The sequence below is a fragment of the Phyllobates terribilis genome, unplaced genomic scaffold, assembly GCF_046119375.1.
Source record: "Phyllobates terribilis strain yellow unplaced genomic scaffold, ASM4611937v1 Scaffold_1__5_contigs__length_1240528914, whole genome shotgun sequence".
Classification (NCBI taxonomy): domain Eukaryota; kingdom Metazoa; phylum Chordata; class Amphibia; order Anura; family Dendrobatidae; genus Phyllobates; species Phyllobates terribilis.
This window is the reverse complement of record NW_027362761.1, coordinates 723,316,518-723,339,116: the sequence shown is the minus strand read 5'-3', so window position 1 is coordinate 723,339,116 and position 22,599 is coordinate 723,316,518. Positions and strand designations below refer to the sequence as shown.

General features: G+C 45.7%; 1 protein-coding gene across 1 annotated transcript in view; it reads right to left on the bottom strand.

Annotated features, from left to right (window-relative positions):
• Positions 1–22,599, bottom strand: part of ATP8B3 (ATPase phospholipid transporting 8B3) — a 1,018,530-nt gene that overhangs the window by 495,346 nt on the left and 500,585 nt on the right. Inside the window, exons 13-14 of the mRNA XM_073686335.1 lie at positions 6,615–6,823; positions 6,475–6,503 (exon numbers count right to left, since the gene is read on the bottom strand). Coding sequence (XP_073542436.1) covers positions 6,475–6,503; positions 6,615–6,823 — 238 coding nt within the window. The remainder of the gene's footprint in view (positions 1–6,474; positions 6,504–6,614; positions 6,824–22,599) is intronic.

Here is a 22,599-nt window from a genome sequence, read left to right as displayed (position 1 = left end):
GGCCAGAAATGGCTGAATTTGGACCACAGTTATGTGTGATACGTCTGACGGACAACAGCGGATTTAAATAACGGGCCTGTAGTTCACTAATACTATTCTTCACAGTGACCCCGTGTGAATAGCTTCACTGAAACACTGTAACAAACTGTAAATAGAGGCCAGAAATGGCTGAATTTGGACTGCAGTTATATGTGATACGTCTGACAGACAACCACGGTTTTAATTAGCGGTCCTGTATGTTACTATTCTTCACTGCGACCTCGTGTGAATAGCTTCACTGACACATTGCAACAAACTGTAAATGGAGGCCAATATTTTTCACTACAAATATCTGGATTTTTATCACGGTAATATAGAAAATATCTGGCTGTATTCTGCAGCGCTAACAAGCAAATGGAGCAGAAAAATGGTGTACACTGGATTGTTTTTTAAGCAAATAATCAGGATTAAGATAAAAAATATTAGTCCTGGCCCTTGATATCTGGGGCTATGTCTACAAATATCTGTAACAGCAGGATCAGTCAGAACGTGCAATGGACCCCCTTGTGCTGTATGCACTGCAGTCTGCCACAAACTCTGCTTGCCTGCCTAACTCCTGATATCACCACTGAATATATGCAGCTGGATTAGTCCTCAGAAGGACTGTTAGTTCAGATGGATATATAGATATGCTGTGGAATACCTATACTAACTATAAACAAGCAAATCTCTCCATGATTCAGCAGCAGCTCGCCCTACTCAGCCTGTTTCCTGGGTAGACTGTGACGAGCATAGCGCCACCAGGTCTTATATAGACCCGATGACGCTATGCGGTCAGCCAATCACTGCAATGCCACAACCAACATGGCTACGGCATTACAGTGCATGGCAAGCAATCCCTGCATGTACATTGGCTCTCTAAAGAGCGCCAAACATGCAGGTGGGGACCCGAGCTCCCGCCTGAGCAAACTGGAAATACTCGCCGAGCTTGTTGAGTACAGAGATGCTAGGGCGAGTACAGAGTAGTGGCAAGTACGTCCACTCATCACTAGTTACAACATACACTTAATTAACTCAGTGCTAGCATTTGTTAATGACCCCATTCACTGAACAGTTTATATCTAGAGATGAGCGAGCACTAAAATGTTCAGGTTATCGTTTTCATACCGAGCACGTCATACTGCTCCAGTGCTCATCTTGAGTAACGAGTATAATGAAAGTCAATGGGAAACGAAAGTATTTTTCCGGTAGACCATCCCAGGAGGTATGGGGGGGCAGTAAAATTCCTGAAATGGATATTACAAGTTCTCAAATGGAATGGGAACAGCATGGGGAAGATGCCTGTTCACATCTCTGACTCCCAGGTCGTTCTGGGAACAATGTTGTCAGAGTATTACTCAACTTTTATGGACTGGCAATAACACATACAAAAATCGAACATAAAGTGGATTTTACAGGTAAAAACATTCTTTCCTGTATAATGACTTGTATAAAAGGCAAAATAAAAAAGAGAAAAAAAAAAACACATCCTCCACCCCTTAGGCTAAACAGTCACTCCATCTTTAATAAAGCATGCAAACACATACATTAATTCTTAACTATCTAATAAGATGACAACAGCTGTCCAGAGTTAGTAATCCCTGGAGAATGAAATCATCCTCGGTGACAAAATGAGGGGCTCCGCGTCCCTCTGTGATCTCAGGGTATGAACTCTTCTAAGAATGCTGCTCAAACTGTTGGGATGCAGCTGTGGGACCCTATTTTCAGAGATGATGTCCTCCACCCAACTCTCAAAAAGCTGAAAGGGTCTTCAGTAGAGATGGGTAGTCGAGCTGGGCTATCAGACAGTCACCTCTGTAGCTGTGGTGTCATTCTTCCTATGGTTAATAATTTTTATAGGGCCATCAAAGGCAGTATGGTGTCCAGAAGGAGAAGGTGACCAATTGTTCCCCAGAGCACACACACGCAGCATGGGTTCCACAACAAGGGTTAGGTGTTCCTCACCCCTCCCAAATCAAAAAAGGAATACAGTTGAGTTTTTTTTGGGGCTCCTCCTCCATCATATTGAGTCATCATTCGGCCCTCACTCAATTTTTAGAGGGCCATCATAGGCAGTGGGGTATTCAGAGAGAGGAGGCAGCCCACTGTTGCACCTATTTCCGCAAGTTAGCTACAGCTGCCGCTTGTCTGGCAGTACTGCAGCAGTGCTTGCAAGTGCCACCTCACCGACTGGTTTGCGACCTGCCCATATGCTGGAATTCAACAATAAATATGTACATTAAATATGTATCTCTCGAATATATATATAGTACAGACCAAAAGTTTGGACACACCTTCTCATTTAAAGATTTTTCTGTATTTTCATGACTATAAAAATTGTACATTCACATTGAAGGCATCAAAACTATGAATTAACACATGTGGAATTATATACTTAACAAAGAAGTGTGAAACAACTGAAAATATGTCTTATATTCTAGGTTCTTCAAAGTAGCCACCTTTTGCTTTGATGACTGCTTTGCACACTCTTGGCATTCTCTTAATGAGCTTCAAGAGGTAGTCACTGGAAATGGTCTTAACTTCACAGGTGTGCCCTGTCAGGTTTAATAAGTGGGGTTTCTTGCCTTATAAATGGGGTTGGGACCATCAGTTGTGTTGTGCAGAAGTCTGGTGGATACACAGCTAATAGTCCTACTGAATAGACTGTTAGAATTTGTATTATGGCAAGTAAAAAGCAGCTAAGTAAAGAAAAACGAGTGGCCATCATTACTTTAAGAAATGAAGGTCAGTCAGTCCAAAAAATTGGGAAACTTTGAAAGTGTCCCCAAGTGCAGTTGCAAAAACCATCAAGCACTACAAAGAAACTGGGTCACATGAGGACCGCCCCAGGAAAGGAAGACCAAGAGTCACCTCTGCTTCTGAGGATAAGTTTATCCGAGTCACCAGCCTCAGAAATCGCAGGTTAACAGCAGCTCAGATTAGAGACCGGGTCAATGCCACACAGAGTTCTAGCAGCAGACACATCTCTACAACAACTGTTAAGAGGAGACTTTGTGCAGCAGGCCTTCATGGTAAAATAGCTGCTAGGAAACCACTGCTAAGGACAGGCAACAAGCAGAAGAGACTTGTTTGGGCTAAAGAACACAAGGAATGGACATTAGACCAGTGGAAATCTGTGCTTTGGTCTGATGAGTCCAAATTTGAGATCTTTGGTTCCAACCACCGTGTCTTTGTGAGACGCAGAAAAGGTGAACGGATGGACTCTACATACATGCCTGATTCCCACCATGAAGCATGGAGGAGGAGGTGTGATGGTGTGGGGGTGCTTTGCTGGTAACTCTGTTGGGGATATATTCAAAATTGAAGACATACTGAACCAGCATGGCTGCCACAGCATCTTGCAGCCATCCGGTTTGCGTTTAGTTGGACCATCATTTATTTTTCAACAGGACAATGACCTCAAACACACCTCCAGGCTGTGTAAGGGCTATTTGACCAAGATGGAGAGTGATGGGGTGCTACGCCAGATGACCTGGCCTCCACAGTCACCAGACCTGAACCATATCGAGATGGTTTGGGGTGAGCTGGACCGCAGAGTGAAGGCAAAAGGGCCAACAAGTGCTAATCATCTCTGGGAACTCCTTCAAGATTGTTGGAAGACCATTTCCGGTGACTACCTCTTGAAGCTCATCAAGAGAATGCCAAGAGTGTGCAAAGCAGTCATCAAAGCAAAAGGTGGCTACTTTGAAGAACCTAGAATATAAGACATACTTTCAGTTGTTTCACACTTTTTTGTTAAGTATATAATTCCACACGTGTTAATTCATAGTTTTCATGCCTTCAGTTTGAATGTACAGTTTTCATAGTCATGAAAATACAGAAAAATCTTTAAATGAGAAGGTGTGTCCAAACTTTTGGTCTGTACTGTACATATATATATATATATATATATACATATATTGATTGATTGTTTATGTTTTGTATTTCATTGCATGTTCTGTGTTCTTTCACACCTGCTAATTACACATGTTATTTTCAGCCTCTCTGTGATTGGCTGTGTTTAGCTTGAAACAGGACCATTGTAATTTCATTACTATGCTATGATTAAGGGCGTCTAGGATGCCGAAAATTCATCAGTTTTTTATCTTTGCATATCGGGTTTTATGGTATAAAGAAATAAAATAGTGCTTTTATTTTACCTGTGGAAGTGCCGCTCTTTTCACTTTTCCAAAATAATCATAATCTCTTTTTATTGTGAAATTGCTGGCAAATATAATCATTGTTGAGTCTAGCCTTATTCCAAGTATTGCTATGCGGCCACATATTTACTTGTTATGTCCCGGGTGTGTACTTTCCATCTAGGATATACCCTAGTGGTAAGGTTTTATTTTGTCCTTTAAGAGGTATTCTCAAGTTTATAGATTGCTTTAATTAGTTACATGGCATGAAAATAAGCAAGTTTACAATTGATATGATTTTTCTATCTGCTGTCATTCTTCTACAGTCACAGGTTTTATAGTGTACAACTGGTTTCCATGGAGCTTGGCCTCCAGATCCTGGCCAAGAGTGCATAGCAGTTACATTCTAGGAGAGGAGTTAACTCTTAACATACCAGTCAGTTCTCTCTAGTGCATTTAGCAGTTAGCTGCTCACCTCCCTCCCCCTTCTTTTCATCTGATGAAAAGGATTTAATTATAAATCTTGCAAAATCAGCAGCCTTCACACCAGGTGTCCTAATCTTGGCTCTTTCTCTGCTGTCTGGAGCAGTGTACTTGTTCAAATGTCCTGTTATCTCTATATGTGAAAACAATGATAGCAGTGCACACTCCATATCAAACCACCAGAGCCACTGACTGCACCGTGAGCCAGCAATGCTGATGAGCGTTGTCGTCACTACCCGGCGACTGTGAATAGCGGTCACTTCAGGCCATGTTCACATGCTCAGTATTTGGTGAGTTTTTTACATGAGTCTTTGTAAGCCAAAATTAGGAGTGAAGCAATCAGAGGAAAAGTATAATAGAAACATGTCACCGCTTCTGCATTTTTCTACTCACTCCTGGTTCTGGCTTACAAATACTGAGGTAAAAAAACTCACCAAATACTGAGCTTGTGAACTTGGCTTTACAGCTATTCAGAGTCCGGAGCTACATTTGGGGAATGTGGATTACATCGGAGCTTTGTGGGAACATTTTTGGTAATAAATTGGTGAACAATGGACTGTCTATTGTTTTTATTTATGTCTTTTAATGTTTTTCAGCTATCCATTTCTGGACTACATTGAATTTGGTGGATTACGGCGGACCTGCATGAGATTTTTTTATTTTTTTCAATAAATTTGTGAACGAGGGATAGTGTGGGGGAGTCTTTATTCAAATAAAGTTTTTTTTTCTGTGTGTGTGTGTTTATTTTTGACTACAGGGTTAGTAATGGGGGTGTCTGATAGACACCTCTCCATTACTAATCCCAGGGGCTGATGGCAGCTGGGATTTTTGACAAACCACAGCTGTCATCAACCCCAACTACCATTACCTCGATTGCCACCGCACCAGGGTGATCGGGAAGAGCCGGGCAAAGTGCCAGAATTGGAGCATCTATTGTGATGCGCCAATTCTGGGGTGGCTGCGGGCTTGTATTTTTAAGCTGGGAAGATCTCAATAACCATGGATCTTCTCAGCCTGATAATATCAGCCTACAGCTGTCTGCTTTACCTTTTCTGGTTATCAAAAATATTTGTTTTAATTATTTAATAGGTTAAACATTTCTAAACCCTCTTTAGTGTCACATGAAACGCATTAAAGGGTGCAAGTTTATTATACATATGGGACTTGTGAAATTGTATATCTACAGGACATCTATCTATTCTGAGGGTTCTGGCTGTGAATTTACTGTACTTGGCTGATGAAATTTCGGGTTTCCTTTGAGATGTGCGCGTAAATGTTGGGCAGAATACTCGTGGTCCGTGTGCCGTCCAATTTTTTCCTTGAATCCATAGACTTGCATTGGCGAGTCCCGTCCGATATACACAGTCAATTGCAACATTCTGTGATTTTGTCCTCAGTCTGATTAGAGCTGAGGAAAAACTTGCAGATCAGCACTGACTCATTTAATAACATTGGTCAGAGTGCAATGCGATGTTTTCTCACATTGCACTCCTCCGTAATATACGCCAGTGTGAGCAAGCCCTAACAAGCAAACTGAAGATACTAACCAGGGAGAAACATAGTTCCCCAAGGGCCTCAGCCTCCATTCTATGGTATCTATACTCTTAAGTAAATAGCATTCCATTTATAATTGCAATAAGATAAGATCAGAAGTTATCTATGAAATAAAAATATGAGAAATGTTATCTAGTGTGGACATCTATGCTAGCTGAATAATATTAAATTGCACCCTATCTTTTGGAAAAAAAAAGGGAAAAAAAAAACTTGTAGGACACATTACAGAAGCAAAATTACAACAACAGGATCTAATAAACACTAAAATATATACCTGTACCTTTAGATTCTTCTCAACTGAGTTTATTCCTGCAATAAATAAATATATAAAGTTCATACATTGACAAAAAAATACTGTATAACTCAATAAAAAATGTTGCACTTTTCTGAGGTCTTGCAAATTACATTGTGATAGATTACCGTAAATGTTTCCTGAAATGCAGCATTTCTTGAAAGTCATAATGTTCTGTGTCAGGGTTCCAGTCTTATCAGAGAAAATGTATTCAACCTGGCCAAGCAAGTCATTGAGGCTAGTAGACCTGGCTTTTGCTGGCGTGTCTTTCTCCGCAAAATACATATCAATGTCCCAGTCAATGTACATGCTATGGACCAGATGGATGAACTCTAATCTAAAAATGTAAATATGAAAAGAAAACTTCAAAAAGCTTGACCAATTTTCTAAACACTGCATGTATTTATTTAATTACAATTTTATATTATATTGACGCTTGTTCTACTTATCCTAGTCTTAGCTCAAAAATTGTGTATAGAAGCTTGTTTAGTCATAAGTGATGCAGATGAGTGGATCGATTTGTCTTGGAATGACTTTCAGTTGAATTTCCTGAAATTCTCCGATCCCTACGAATTAGATAAATCTGCAATTCAATTCATGAGGATCTAAAAAAACATGCCCAGCACCTATTCACACACAGCTGAAGACCACAGCAGCAAAAGAGCATGCAATGTTGTCAGGTATGGCCGCAGGGGCTTCCCCATAAAGCTCTGCAGCTATCACATCACATGGTCAAGCACAGGCAATTAAGGGGAAGTAACCACAGACAAGCAAGTGAAGTCCCCCACTGACAGGTAGCAAGGTCATTGGAAACTGTAGACAAGTAATTCAGGGACTGGAAACCACAACAAGCAGATGTACTGATGACTGTGGACAGGAAATATGCACAGAAACTAAAAGAGTTACTAGCAAGTCTTAGAGCAATGCCAAGACTTAGGTCGATGTGGAGCACAAGAAAATCAAATGGACTGGGGTATATGAGTAACAATTGCATAAGCCACTTACCGATGTAAGGTTAAGTGACAGTTTACACTTTTTTATGCCAAGATATCCAAGTACTGTGTTATCTGTGCTAAAGTAAACTTGGCTACATCTGTATGTTTATTACCATCAGAGGGATTTTTAGTATATACTAGCTGTACCCGGCCATGCGTTGCTGTGGCTCAGTGTGGTTAAATCGAAAAGAGAAAAAAGAGAAAGCGCACATTTCTAAAATCTGTAATTTCACAATGCTTGTGGGTTTACAATATTTTTTGTTGTTCCATTGTCTCTAGAACACGCAACATATAATTGTCCATGTGAGAAGCAATCCGTGTCTAGATTTAATCCGCACAATTCTAAAGATTGGCCCTGAGCTTTGTTGATGGGGATTGCAAACGCCAATCGAATTGGGAATTGCAATCTCTTAAATTGAAATGGCATATCCTTTGTAATCATAGGAATGCGAGAAATGAGGACATCTTCACCTTTGAAAGGTCCTGTCAAGATTGTTGCTTCAGCGACGTTGCTCATTAATTGTTTTACTGCAAGCCGCGTGCCGTGGCAAAGCTTTGGTTGGTTGATATTTCGCAACATGATAACTGGCACGCCGATTTTCAGTTGCAGTACGTGCGGTGGCATCCCTGGCAGATCGAGTGAATTCAAAAATTCTGTTCATTTTTATTTAGATAGATTATATATATATATATATATATATATATATATATATATATGCTTACATTTTTATTTATATAGCTATATATATCAGATGGGGCAATGCTGGCACTGTTGATAGCTGTGTCCATCAGGCAGGCATGGTGGCAGCCTGTACCCTGTGAGCCCTGCAGGCCTGTACTCTGCACAGGTCACTAAAGAGGTCGGTACTTGCTGTCAGGTGTCACAATGGAGCCGGTCATGTCAGGGATTGCTAGGTATGCAATCCCCTAGTACAGAGGGAATGTGACAGGAGGGGGTGAAGGCAGGCTGCAGCAGAGAAGGAGGGGGTGATCTGCTTGACATTTCCCGGGCCAGTACCGGTCAGATCACAGCACCGCTCCTGCCGTTGGCGCAGTGGGATTTTCACTCGCTCACTTTCCGCCTACTGCTGAGATGCTTGAGCCCAGCTCAGCGCCCAAAGTGAAGGCCGCGGCCTGTGCCTTTCCATGCAGCCTCCTTCTCTCCTTCCCTCCCTCACTTGGTTGTTGTTGCACAGTTGGAAATAAGACTCACCTGCCAGAGAAGCAGCTGCAGCAGCAGCGGTCGCCTCTCAGGCGGTGGTGGCAGCAGCGTCTTTTGGCCTCGAACAGACGGTCTTGTCATTTCCCTTCCCCCCAAACCCCACGGGGGACACAAAAGGAGCAGAGCACAGGCAGCGGCTGGGGTGAATGAGGGAGAGGGAGAAGGGTTTATGAATGAGATGTCAATAAGGGGTTGAGAATGCCGGGCGGCTGGGGATAGTCAGCCTGGGACTGAGCTCGTAACGCCCCGCGCTCGCTGTTGCTTTTACGTCCAACATCTGGTATATAAAAACATAGTAGGTATATAAAAACATGTGTGGCACCCCTGAGGGTTTGGTCGCCACAGAGGTACTGCACCTCGCCCAGAGGTGTGGTGCCTCCCTTCTCTCAGGTAAGGAGGGAATGCTGCACGGAACCCCAACACCTACATCCAACACTACACTACCCCAGGCCAGCAGGAGGGGCAAGACGCGATGTCCTGACCCTGGCTGGGGTGGGAGGAACCCAAAGGTAGGGGGAACCAGTAGTAGGTGTGGATGGAGGAAGTAGTTCATGGGAGCACTCATACAGTAAAGATATAAAAAGAAACCATCTTAGAATAGAGCAGTCAGACTAGTAGTTGGAGATCAGTCTGGGAGCAGAGTCTCTCTAGGAGCTCTGCTCCACTATAAGGGCCCAGGACTGAGGCCCAGGAAGGGAGCAGGGAGTAGGCTCCGTTCTACAAAAGGGGATCCTAGGGGGTACGGCGAGTGCAGGCGGCACCCGTACACCCCGAACCTGCCAGGTGTCAGGAGGATCTAGGCTGCAAGAAGGGGACCGGCCCCTGGCCCAGTCGTGCAGCTTCAAGCCTTGGCTGGAAAAACCGGAGGCTTCTGACTTCTATAGCAGAAGCCAAACTCTCACTTCAATCCAAGTAAGGTCGAGCAGGTCTGAGCAACTCCGACGGACTGGGGGGACCTCGCAGCACCCGAATAGGATTCACAGTGAGAAGCGCAGGGCAGGAGGGAGTAAAGACCCAGCGTGAAGCCGGTCTAGGAAGGTACATATGAAAGTGGGGTTCCGCCAGGTACACCTGAGCTGCCTGAGGAAGGAATGAACCCCTGCCCGGTGAACGCAGTGCGACGCGGGAGGATTGCATCAGTACTGTGCACCTGAGGAACTTGAACGGAACTGTGAGTAAACTCGGATGACTGCACTTAACCGCCTCTGCTCCTTTATTTCGCCGGTGTCATTCTCCTCCCCGCACTACAACGCCCAGCGCACCTCCATTAATCTACACTGCCCTGAGGCCTGCTCCACCTGTGGGGAGCCGTTCCATCACAAGCTGCCCTGCCATCTGCCTTAGAGGACTGTTGCAGCGCTGGTGATCCTCACCAGACACCACAGCTGGCATCACGAATAATCCCAAAATCCCCATAATACAAATATTTCCCTTTTTCAGTGACCACCCTGGGCCACGGACCGGGCCAGCCACCGTGATATCCCCCGCAAGCAGCCACAAGGCCCGGCTGCCGAGTACCCCACGGCCCTGGGGGTGCGTCACATGCGTGTATTCAAATGCAACGTTGTGTCAAAATTTCAAAGCAATCGGTGAAGAACTTTCGCAGATTTAAGATTTTGAACAAACAAACATTTATATTTTTATTTATATAGATTAGTACTGCTTTTTTAACCTGGGTCTCCAGAGTCAACTCCTCTTGAATTGTCGCCCATTAAAAGGGGGTGTCCGGGCTTTTTATATATTCTGTGTGTGTTTCTAGGCTGCAGAATGCTGACAGTTTGTAATTAGAGATGAGCGTTGTTCTACTCGAACTGTTCGCCAATCTCAAATTCGAGCTGTTTTGGGCGGTGTTCGAGCCGTTCGGCGAACACGAACAATTTGAGAAAAATTCGGCTGTTCGAGGTTATGTTCGATAACTGTTCGTGCACCAAAATCATAACTGGATTTTTTCTCAGTAATGATGAAAATTAATGTTAATACGCAGTTTGAGTGTACAGCGGGGTGGGGGGAGTGGCAGGGGATGGATCTCTGCAGGAACAATGAAGATCTCCATTTTTTTTTTCTCTTTCCCGCATTTACAGTGGGGAGGTGCAATCTGTCAGCCTATCAGCAGCGCACACACGGAGCGAAGTGCTTTTTTTCACACAAGCAAGGGCATGTGTCATTGGCAGTGTATGTCACATGTCCTTGCCCTATAAGACCAAGCCATTTTCCCCGTCGCCACCATTTTCTCACTGCTGCAGCTGCGTGTTAGACGGCACCGCTGTTGCTGTGTGCGCTATACCTTGTTAATTTCAAGCCAATTTTCGCACAAATTTACAGATAGCTTGGGAGTAGGGAATAGTTGTGATTGCAGTCCTTTTAAGGACTAGGTTACAGCATTTCCTACGACTTTTATCAGGCAGGTCTGTGCTCTTAAATAGATAGATTGTGGGAGTAAAGACTAATTGTAATTGGAGTCCTTTTCAGGACTAGGTTACATCAGTTCCTATCAGTTTTTGCCAGGCAGGTCTGTGCCAGTGCTGTGCAAGTTTATTTCACAGCATTTGGCTGAATCTAGCAAAGCTAATCCTTTTTGGCCTATTGCAGAGTGTATTAGTTAGTGGAGTAGCCTATCTGTGTTGCAAGATATACCACCTGTGTATAGAATACCAATTTTTTTACTGCACCTAGTGAAGTAAAATCTTTTGGGCATAGCATCATTCTATTAGTCCATCTATACTGACCTCCATCAGGTTGCAAATTGAATATAATTTTTTTCTGCATCTAGCTCTGAAAAAATATTGGGCTTCTAGCTGTGTGTGGGACTTGTTGTATTAGTCCATCTATACTGACCTCCATCAGGTTGCAAACTGCATATATTTTTTTCTTCATCTACCTCTGAAAAAATATTGGGCTTCTAGCTGTGTGTGGGACTTGTTCTATTAATCCATCTATACAGACCTTCATCAGGTTGAAAACTGAATATATTTTTTTCTGCATCTACCTCTGAAAAAATATTGGGCTTCTAGCTGTGTGTGGGACTTGTTCTATTAATCCATCTATACAGACCTCCATCAGGTTGCAAACTGAATATATTTTTTTCTGCATCTACCTCTGAAAAAATATTGGGCTTCTAGCTGTGTGTGGGACTTGTTGTATTAGTCCATCTATACTGACCTCCATCAGGTTGCAAACTGAATATATTTTTTTCTGCATCTACCTCTGAAAAAATATTGGGCTTCTAGCTGTGTGTGGGACTTGTTGTATTAGTCCATCTATACAGACCTCCATCAGGTTGCAAACTGAATATATTTTTTTCTGCATCTACCTCTGAAAAAATATTGGGCTTCTAGCTGTGTGTGGGACTTGTTGTATTAGTCCATCTATACTGACCTCCATCAGGTTGCAAACTGAATATATTTTTTTCTGCATCTAGCTCTGAAAAAATATTGGGCTTCTACCTGTGTGTGGGACTTGTTGTATTAGTCCATCTACACTGACCTCCATCAGGTTGCAAACTGAATATATTTTTTTCTGCATCTACCTCTGAAAAAATATTGGGCTTCTAGCTGTGTGTGGGACTTGTTCTATTAATCCATCTATACAGACCTCCATCAGGTTGCAAACTGAATATATTTTTTTCTGCATCTACCTCTGAAAAAATATTGGGCTTCTAGCTGTGTGTGGGACTTGTTGTATTAGTCCATCTATACTGACCTCCATCAGGTTGCAAACTGAATATATTTTTTTCTGCATCTACCTCTGAAAAAATATTGGGCTTCTAGCTGTGTGTGGGACTTGTTCTATTAATCCATCTATACAGACCTCCATCAGGTTGCAAACTGAATATATTTTTTTCTGCATCTACCTCTGAAAAAATATTGGGCTTCTAGCTGTGTGTGGGACTTGTTGTATTAGTCCATCTATACTGACCTCCATCAGGTTGCAAACTGAATATATTTTTTTCTGCATCTACCTCTGAAAAAATATTGGGCTTCTAGCTGTGTGTGGGACTTGTTCTATTAATCCATCTATACAGACCTCCATCAGGTTGCAAACTGAATATATTTTTTTCTGCATCTACCTCTGAAAAAATATTGGGCTTCTAGCTGTGTGTGGGACTTGTTGTATTAGTCCATCTATACTGACCTCCATCAGGTTGCAAACTGAATATATTTTTTTCTGCATCTACCTCTGAAAAAATATTGGGCTTCTAGCTGTGTGTGGGACTTGTTCTATTAATCCATCTATACAGACCTCCATCAGGTTGCAAACTGAATATATTTTTTTCTGCATCTAGCTCTGAAAAAATATTTGGCCTTCTAGCAGTGTGTGGGACTTTCTCTATTAGTCCATCTATACTGACCTCCATCAGGTTGCAAATTGAATATAATTTTTTTCTGCATCTAACCCAGCCAATAGTTTTGGCCTAATACCACAGTTTGGCCACTCAGCTCTGCTCGGTTCCCATCCATTGTTTTTTTGTGCAAACAACTCCAGAGTTGTTAATTAGTTAACCACCAAAATGAGTGGAAAAAGGCCTGCTGCTGGTGGAAAGGGGAATAGGCGTGTTGGGAAGGGGAAAAAAGGTTGTGTCCGTGGGGTAGGTGTTAAAGCAACAGTAACATCTGCAGAAGAAAGACCATCTTCCAGCCAAACTAAAATGTCCACTTCTTTTAGCGGACAATGTGATAAGATCCCTTTCTTACGGCCACGCCAATCGCTACAAATTCCAGATGAGGCACAAAAACAGCAGGTGCTTCAACGGATATCAAGTGCTCCTTTAAGTGGGCTCTCCTCCACATCAACTTCAACATCACAAATACTCCAGTCCTCAAAGGTGTCACCCCAATCGCACTTGCTTCCTCACAGCTCCCAAATCTCCAGCTGCCCGTCTGAGTATGAGGTAAAACAGATGGTTGAGTCTGCAGAGCTGTTTACTCATACTATAGCCTGGGAATCAGAGGTCGACTCCAGCGCTTCTGTGAATCCAGACGAGGAAATGATCTGCACTGATGCCCAGAATCTTTATGAGTCGGATCCAGGACCAGACGCAGAAGGTTCTGACCATAATGTAGACCCTCATTCCCAAACTGTAACTCCTGTTGGTGGAGACAATGAGGAAGACGATGATAAGACTCAAATACCTGATTGGAGCGACAACTTTAGTTTTTTGTCAGGGCAGGAACAGGTTGGCTCTGAGGACGACGGGTGTGATAACGCACAGGGTGATGATGATGAGGTTGGAGATCCCACTTACTGTCAACCCACAGTCAGCCAAGAGATGAGGTCAGCAGAGGAGGTGGAGGAAGATGCTAGTGACGACGAGGTCAGGTTGCGCCTTCCTGGACAGAGACGTAGTACTGGAAGCACGTCAACAACTGCATCCTCAAACACAACTCTGCCTCTCACCACAAGTCGTGGTGGCTCTTCAGGTCGCATGGGTGCTAAGCCTTGCATAACCTGGGCATTTTTTCAGATCGATAAAGATGACCCAACTCGTGTTATCTGTAACATTTGTCAGCAAAAGCTAAGTAGAGGCCAAAAAATACATAGTTTGAGTACTTCATGCATGAACCGGCACATGGACATGAAGCATAAGTTGCAGTGGGAAGCTCAGTGTGCTACAATGCGGCCTAGCCGGCCGGGCCAACCACCGTCTGCCATATCTTGTGCATCCGCGGCCTCTTCATCCTCTGTGACTGGGGGGACAGCAGTCACACCTGTTTTGGGGCGCAGACCTGCCACCTCTTTACCCGCAACAGCCAGCGTGATTGGCAGGTCATCATTTTCTTTGGAGGTGGTAACACCAGCTGGTGTTGAGCGCTGTCCGACATCGATAGCACCACCTTTGGATCAAGGCAACCTAACATGTCCGCCTGCATCTTCCTCACAGACCGGCAGTTTGCCGGGGACACCCTTATCAACCCCATCTAAGCACAATAGCCAGCCCTCGGTCCCTCAGATGTGGACAAGTAAAAGACCATTTCCTCCTAGCCATGAGAAAGCTAAGAGGTTGAATTTCACCATCTGCAAGCTCTTGGCTACAGAAATGCTGCCTTTCCGCCTGGTGGACACAGAGGATTTTCGAGACCTTATGTCCGTCGCAGTGCCCCAGTACCAGATGCCCAGTCGGCACTACTTCTCAAAGAAAGGTGTGCCTGCGCTCCACCAGCATGTCACACACAACATCACCGCTTCTTTGAGAAACTCTGTGTGTGACAGGGTGCATTTCACCACAGACACTTGGACGAGTAGGCATGGACAGGGGCGTTACATGTCGCTGACTGGGCACTGGGTAACTATGGTGACAGCAGGACAAGGGGCTGCTGTCCAAGTCTTGCCGCCCCCACGAGTTGTGCGTCAATCCTCTTTATCTCAAAGTTCCTCCACTGCTTCTGCCTCCTCAACCTCCTCTCGGTCTTCCACCTGCACCCAAAGCCTGTCTGGTCATGCCACAAGCTTTCTAACTGCGCAGAAGGGATCCTGCACACCTCCTTACTATGCTGGCAGTAGGGCTCAACGTCATCAGGCGGTTTTTACATTGAAATGTCTGGGAAATGTGAGTCACACAGCTGAGGAGTTGTGGTCAGCTCTGGAGAACCAATTTCATGAATGGTTGTCTCCACTGGACCTGAAACCAGTGAAGGCCGTGTGCGACAATGCTGCAAACCTGGGTGCGGCCCTTCGCCGTGGCAATGTCACACACGTGCCTTGTATGGCTCACGTGTTGAACCTGGTTGTCCAGCAATTTTTAGCCCACTATCCCAGACTAGATGGCCTTCTGCAGAGGGCACGGTCGCTGTGTGCTCACTTCCGCCGTTCGCATCCCGCAGCTCAGCGACTTACATCTCTACAGAAGTCGTTGGGCCTGCCACTTCACCGGCTAAAATGCGATGTGCCTACCCGGTGGAATTCAACTCTGCACATGTTGCAGCGACTGTGGCAGCACCGACAAGCCCTGGTGCAATACGTTCTGACGTATAGCCTGGGCCAACGAGATCCAGAGGTGGGGCAAATCACGCTGGAGGAGTGGTCTCAGATCAGGGACCTATGCACCCTTCTGCACAGTTTTGAAATGGCGACGAAGATGTTTAGTGCTGACGATGCCATTATCAGCATGACTATTCCGGTGATTTACATGCTGGAGCACATGTTAAACAGAATTCGGAGTCAGGTGGTGGCACAAGAGAAGGTGGAGGAAGTAGAGGAGGAGGAGTTGTATGCGGAAGGGCTAACATCTGCAAGGTCCAGACGGTCGGCAGCACCAAGGCGGCAGGCATGTGAGGGTGGGGGAGATGGTTTTACCAGGGCGCATGGTAGCAGCCAAACTAGTGAGGAAGGTGCAGGAGCCCAGGAATAAGTGGAGGACGAACTGATGGAAGACTCATCAGATGAGGGAGACCTTGATCATATTTCTGTTGTGCGAGGTTGGGGGGAGAGGACAGAGGAAGGAAGCATAATTGTTACCTCGCCACCAACACAACAGGGACTTGGTGCTCCTGGATGCGCAACACACATGAGTGCCTTCTTGCTGCACTACCTGCAACATGACCCTCGAATTGTGAGAATTAGAAATAATCCTGACTACTGGGTTGCCACACTGTTAGATCCCCGGTACAAAAGTAAATTTGCAGAAATTATTCCTGCCATAGAAAGGGATGCACGCATGCAGGAGTATCAGCAGAGACTGTTGCAGAATCTTACATGTGCTTTTCCACAAAATACCAGTGGTGCACGTAGTGAATCTCACAGTTCCAACTTGCCAACCGTGGGACCGTCAAGTGTTCAGCACTCAAACCGTAACAGAACCACAGTATCTGCTGGTAACATCAATTTTGCGGAATCATTTCACCACTTTTTAGCCCATCCTTTGCAAGGCCACAGGAGACAAGAAGTCTGACACATAGTCAACGCCTAGAGACGATGGTACAGGAGTATCTCCAAGTAAACATTGAAGCCATGACTGTGTCACTGGACCCTTGCTCTTTTTTGGCTTCCAATCTGGATAAATGGCCGGAGCTAGCCACTTACGCCTTGGAGATCTTGTCATGCCCCGCAGCCAGCGTTCTGTCTGAACGTGTGTTCAGCGCTGCTGGTGGTGTGCTGACAGATAAGCGCACGCGGCTCTCCACTGATAATGTAGACAGACTCACGTTCATAAAGATGAACAAATCATGGATCCGAAACGACTTTTCTACCCCTGTGTCATCCTGGGGAGAGTAAAAGCTTGATGATTGGTTAAAATCACCCTCCCAACCGTTTTAAGCTTTCAAATTACTAATCATGTTTATCTGTATCTTGGCTGGAAAATAATTTGGGCTTTGTAGCAGTGTGCAGCACTGATTCTATTAGGCCATCTATAATAAGCTCCACCAGATTTAAAATTACTAATCATGTTTATCTGTATCTTGACTGGAAAATAATTTGGGCTTTGTAGCAGTGTGCAGCACTGATCCTATTAGGCCATCTATACTAAAGCTTCACCAGATTTAAAATTAATAATAATTTTTAGCTGCATCTAGCCCGGAAAATAATTTTGGGGCTCCGAGATGCGCAAGACACATAAGTGCCTTCTTGCTGCACTACCTGCAGCATGACCCTCATATTGTCAGAATTCGAAGTAATCATGACTACTGGGTTGCCACACTCTTAGATCCCCCAAACTTTTCGATCAACCTTTTTATTTTAATAAAGACCAAAAAAATGGTCATTTTTGAAATTATAAGCATTAGCAGGTTGTTAGAAACTGAAATCAAACAGTTTTCAACTCAAAACTTTATTCTAGGTGATGTTACATTTTCACATAGGACCCCTTGTTCGAAAGGAGCTTCTGAACTCTCTCGTCCATTGAATTTGTCAGGTTTTGGATGGTTTCTGCTTCAATTGTTTTGCATGAGGACAGAATACCCTCCCAGAGCTGTTGCTTAGATGTGAACTGCCTCCCGCCATCATAGACACTCCTTTTAATGATGCTCCAAAGGTTCTGAATGGGGTAGAGGTCAGGGGAGCATGGGGGTCACACCATAAGTTTGTCCCCTTTTATGCCCATATCAGCCAGAGATGCAGATGTTTTATGTGCAGCATGAGATGGTGCATTATCATGCAGAAAAATGATCTTGCTGTGAAATACACGGTTCTTCTTCTTGAACCATGGCAGGAAGTGCTGTTTGAGAAAATCCACATACATTATGGAGTTCATCTTTAGCGCCTTCAGGGATCCTAAAGGGGCCGACAATCTCTCTCCCCATGATTCCAGCCCAAAACATTACTCCACCTCCTCCTTGTTGGCGCTGTAGCCGTGTTTGCGTGGGGTGTCCATCAACCAGCCATCCTCCACTCCATCCATCTGGACCATCGAGCGCTGCACGGCACTCATCCGTGAACAAAACAGTTTTGAAATCAGTCTTCATGTAATGTTTGGCCCACTGGAGCCGTTTCTGCTTGTGTGAAGTGGATAGAGGAGGTCGACAGGATGGCGTATGCACAGCTGCAAACCTCTGAAGGACCCTGCATCTTGTTGTTCGGGGGACATTGGAGGCACAAGCAGCTTCAAAAACTTGTCTGCTGGTATGACAAGGCTTTTTTGCCGCTGCTCTTTCAACCTGACGTAATTGCCTGTAGGAAAGAGTCCTCAATTTGCCCTTATCAGAACGCACACGTGTGTACTGTGAATCAGCTACATACTTCTTGATTGCCAAGACACTTCATCCTGATCATCGCACAATGTTGATTGTAGTCATGCCTTGACCTAAACACTCCACAATTTGTTGCTTCTCAGCAGCCGACACATCCTTTTTCTTTCCCATTTTGGCAGAAAATGTAGGCTGCTTAATAATGTGAGAGAGCCTTCTTAAGTAGTCTTGCCTTTCATTGGACACACCTGCCAAACTAATTAGCACAGGTGTCTGCAATTGCTTACAGTGATATAAAGAGCCCTGACACACATCACCATCAATGAGTTTAACTGACAAACAAACAAATTCTTCCCTTATCACTCCTAAACACTTTTTGCATAATAATTTGGAACACAGTGTACATGTGCTTTTCCACAAAACACCAGTGGTTCACGTAGTGAATCTTACAGTTCTAACTTGCCAACCGTGGTCTGTATGGAGTTGTTCAATAAAGGGCCCAAAATTAAGATAACATAGATGGGAGAGGTCTCTATGAATAGGAATTCCTAAGTATTTGATACCCTGTGAGGGCCAGGCAAAGGGAAAGTTGGACTGGATGGAATCCTATATGGATTTGGGGAGGGAGACATCGAGGGCCTCAGACTTCGCTGCATTGATTTTAAAATTTGACCATGTAACAAAGTGATCTATTTCAGCCATAACAGCATGGATGGATATATGTGATTGAGTGATATATACTAGGACATCATCAGCAAATAGAGAGCACTTGTACTCGGTGCCTCCCACCTCAATCCACCTAATATTGGGGTTATGGCGAATTGATGAGAGCAGGTGCTCCGTCACTAGGATGTATAAGGGAGGGGACAGAGAACATCCCTGCCTTGTCCCATTGGTGATTGTGAAAGGTGATGAAAATGTTCTGACGCGCCCCCTGGGCCTTGGGACACCCGGAGCCGGACCCTTTTTGGTGGATGCTTGTGGTTGTAGTCTCCGTGGCGGCAACCCGGTTCCGTGGCTCAGGGCGGTCAAACCAGTGGCGGAACTATTTATGTGGTTTTCATGTTTAAATGTCCGACTACGCCACCCGTGGATTGCGGTCAGAGTGAACCGCCGCTCCAGGGCAGACCACTGAGGCTGGTGTTGTGGGTGCAGCAGAGCGTAGCATAACTCCCCACGGGAGGAGTATAGCCTCAGGGCAGTGTATGCGGAGGATGGGGGTGATGGTGCAGGGCAGCAGCAGTAATGACACGGAGTCAGTGATGCAGTCCAGGGCATTTACTCACAGTTCTTATTATCCAGACCACGTCTGCAGGTAACGGCTGCCCACGTCGTACTGTGCTCACCAGGTGAGGGGCTCAGACAACTCCCAGATAACTTTGGAGTGCTTCACAGGACCCCCTTTGTGTGTCCTTTGTCTGGCCTTTCTTACCAACCCTTCTGTTCGGCTGCCTCGGGCCTCCTCTTGGTAAACTTGGCGCCAGTTTCCCTGACCCTATGTGGTGCCTTCCTAGCGGGTGTAGCGAGGGGCTGCGCCACATAAAATGTCACAGCCTCCTGTTTCTAGCTGAGGGTCGTTTCCTGCCTCCACTAGTTTCGGGGACCGGTCTCCCCCTTTGGCCTGACCCCTCCACGCAGGTGGATTCAGGCGTGCGGTGGCGACTCGCCCGTCCGCACCCCTGAGATCCCTTCGTTCCTTGTTCCTGGAGCCTTCTCCGCTCCTCTTCCTTCCTTCTCCCTCTTCCAGGCCTGGGCCTCTGTTACTAGGCCCGCCTCCGGAGCAGAGCTCATGCAGAGCCCCTGCTCCCTGCCACTTCTGCTCAGACTTCTCTGCACTGAACTAAGATGGTGCCCACCTTTTATACTCCCTTCTCAATGCACCCAGGAACTGCTTCCTCCCTGCTCCTGCACTACAGGGTTCCCCTTCCTCAGTGTTCCCTCCCCCCACTCCAGCCAGGGACAGGGACTGTCGTGCCCATCTCAGGGGCATATTGGTCGCCCTGCCCCACGGCAATGTGGTGTAATGCATGCAGGTGTCGGGTCCTGATCCACACTACATCCTTACCTGAGAGTGAGATATCACACCTCTGGGTGAGGTGCAATACCTCTGTAGCAACCGAGCCCTCAGGGTGCTACAGTTTCATTCATCTTCAGCCTAGGTGACGTATTGCGATACAGGGCCGTGATTTTGGCTATAAAAGGGTCCCCTAGACCCCTACCCCAAGCTTTTTAAGAGAATCATATATGGCGTGCCAGGAGACTCTATGGAATGCTTTCTCAGCATCCAACGAGAGTATCAAATTACAAATTTTTAACTGCATCTAGCCCAGGAAATACTTTGTGCCTAGTAGCAGGGTCTGCTAGTCAGTGGATTATCCCGGCTGTTAAGCAAGCTACACCACCTGTAGTTTGGACACTTCATTTTTTCAAAGGAAATGCTTCGGGACCACGGGATACTCAGTGAAGAGCATGAGGAGGCACCCCAAGGCATAGGGGCTGGGAATGGCAGTAGGATGCCTTGCGGTGGACAGCCGAGCTCGATCCTTATAAAAGCTTTTTAACTGCAGCAGCTTTAGTGGACGCTACTGGAGCTGGAATTACGCGGCTGCTGGCATGAGACTTGCCCTCCAATAGATCCTTGTAAATGGATTTAAAGTGTATTTATTCAAATTAGAGAGACAATTTAAATTAAAAAGCTTAGAGCTGCCTCCACCACAGGGGGGCTCGCTCGACCCACCAGCGGACAGGCACCAGTATTGGGAGAGGGGGGCTGGCCGTCAGGGTTCACCGCGGCTCTGGCACAAACCCGGCGACACGGAGGTGGCACGGGCAGGAGCGGACTGAACGTGTCGGCTTCTCACTTTTTGGATTTTAGAAGGGCATGACATGCCTATATCTGTGTCTCCCCCTCCACCTCTTTTCTTTTCGCATGACTATATGTACTTGTCACTTTTCCATGTGTTAGTTGTGTCTTCTGAGCAGTTTGTCAGCTTTTGAACACCTTTGAAGGTGTTTTCTATGTGTTTCTATGTGTTTTTGTTTGCCTGCCATTGGTTTTAACGGTGTTCGAAGGTGTTCGACGAACAGTTCGACGAACAGTTCGGCGAACACACGGGTGTTCGACGAACCGAACCGAACTCGAACACTACGGGGGTGGCTCAACACTATTTGTAATATACTCTCTCAGCTGTTAGCAGGGTAATAAAGCTATCGATCTCATATCTATTTATTTATCTATCTATTGTAGCACCCTGAGGATTCGGCTGCTACAGGGGTATTGCACCTCAACCCAGAGGTGTGGTATTCCACTCCCGGGTAAGGATGGAGTATGGAACTGAGCTAGTAGGCTGCAAGCTCTACATACATCCCATTTCCGGGGGACAGATCAACGGTACTCCCACCAGATATATGTGCAGGTACGACAGCGTCTGTCCCTGGCTGGAGTGGGAGGGGGGTGGAACATCCCAGTAGTGTAGGGGCAGATAGGGGGAGCAGCCTGGGTAAAGCTAGGAGATCATTGGGTGCTGGTCACCTGAGCTCACACATAGAGGGAGTATATAAGGTGGGCACCATCTTAGATCAGGGTCAGTCAGTCAGAGCCTGTGAGTCAGTCAGACAGTCTGTCTGAGAGCCTGAGAAGCAGAGCAGAGGAGAAGGAAGAGAGACCCAGAGGCGCAGAGGGGACCCCAAGAACCCAGAATTAGACCAGAAGGGTGAAGGGTCGGCAAAAGGGTACCGGATCCCAAGCTGGCGGAGGCTACAGCACACCTTAGCCAGGAACTGGAGGTCGTGGGCAGGATCTGCCACGACCCTCACCAAATCCACTAGAAAGGCATACCAAGCATAGGGTCAGGGAGCCCAGAGGAGGCTTAACCACCAAGAGACCCGAGGGAGCCGGCCAAAAGTGGATCCCTGGTGGGAACGGCCAGAAGAAGGGAGAGTCAGAAAGGAGCTCAGGACCATACTCGAGAAATGCTCGAGATGTGAGCATATCGTGCACTTGGAAGTCCAAATTCTGGATCTAAGTGCTCAGATAGCGATACTGAGGAGCATCGACAACATGGAACAGAGTTTGCTGCTCACCGAGCAGACACTCAATGGGTCAATACTGGGGGTGGAGCATAGAGGGGAAGTGCAGACTGAACAGGCAGGGAGCTGGATAACAGTTAGGAGGGATAGAGGGAAGAAGTATAGGAAGGCTGGTTCAGAACCGGCATTATTGGAGCACGACAGATCCTCTGACCGCCGGGGGAGTGTATGCTCCAGTAATGAGGGGGAG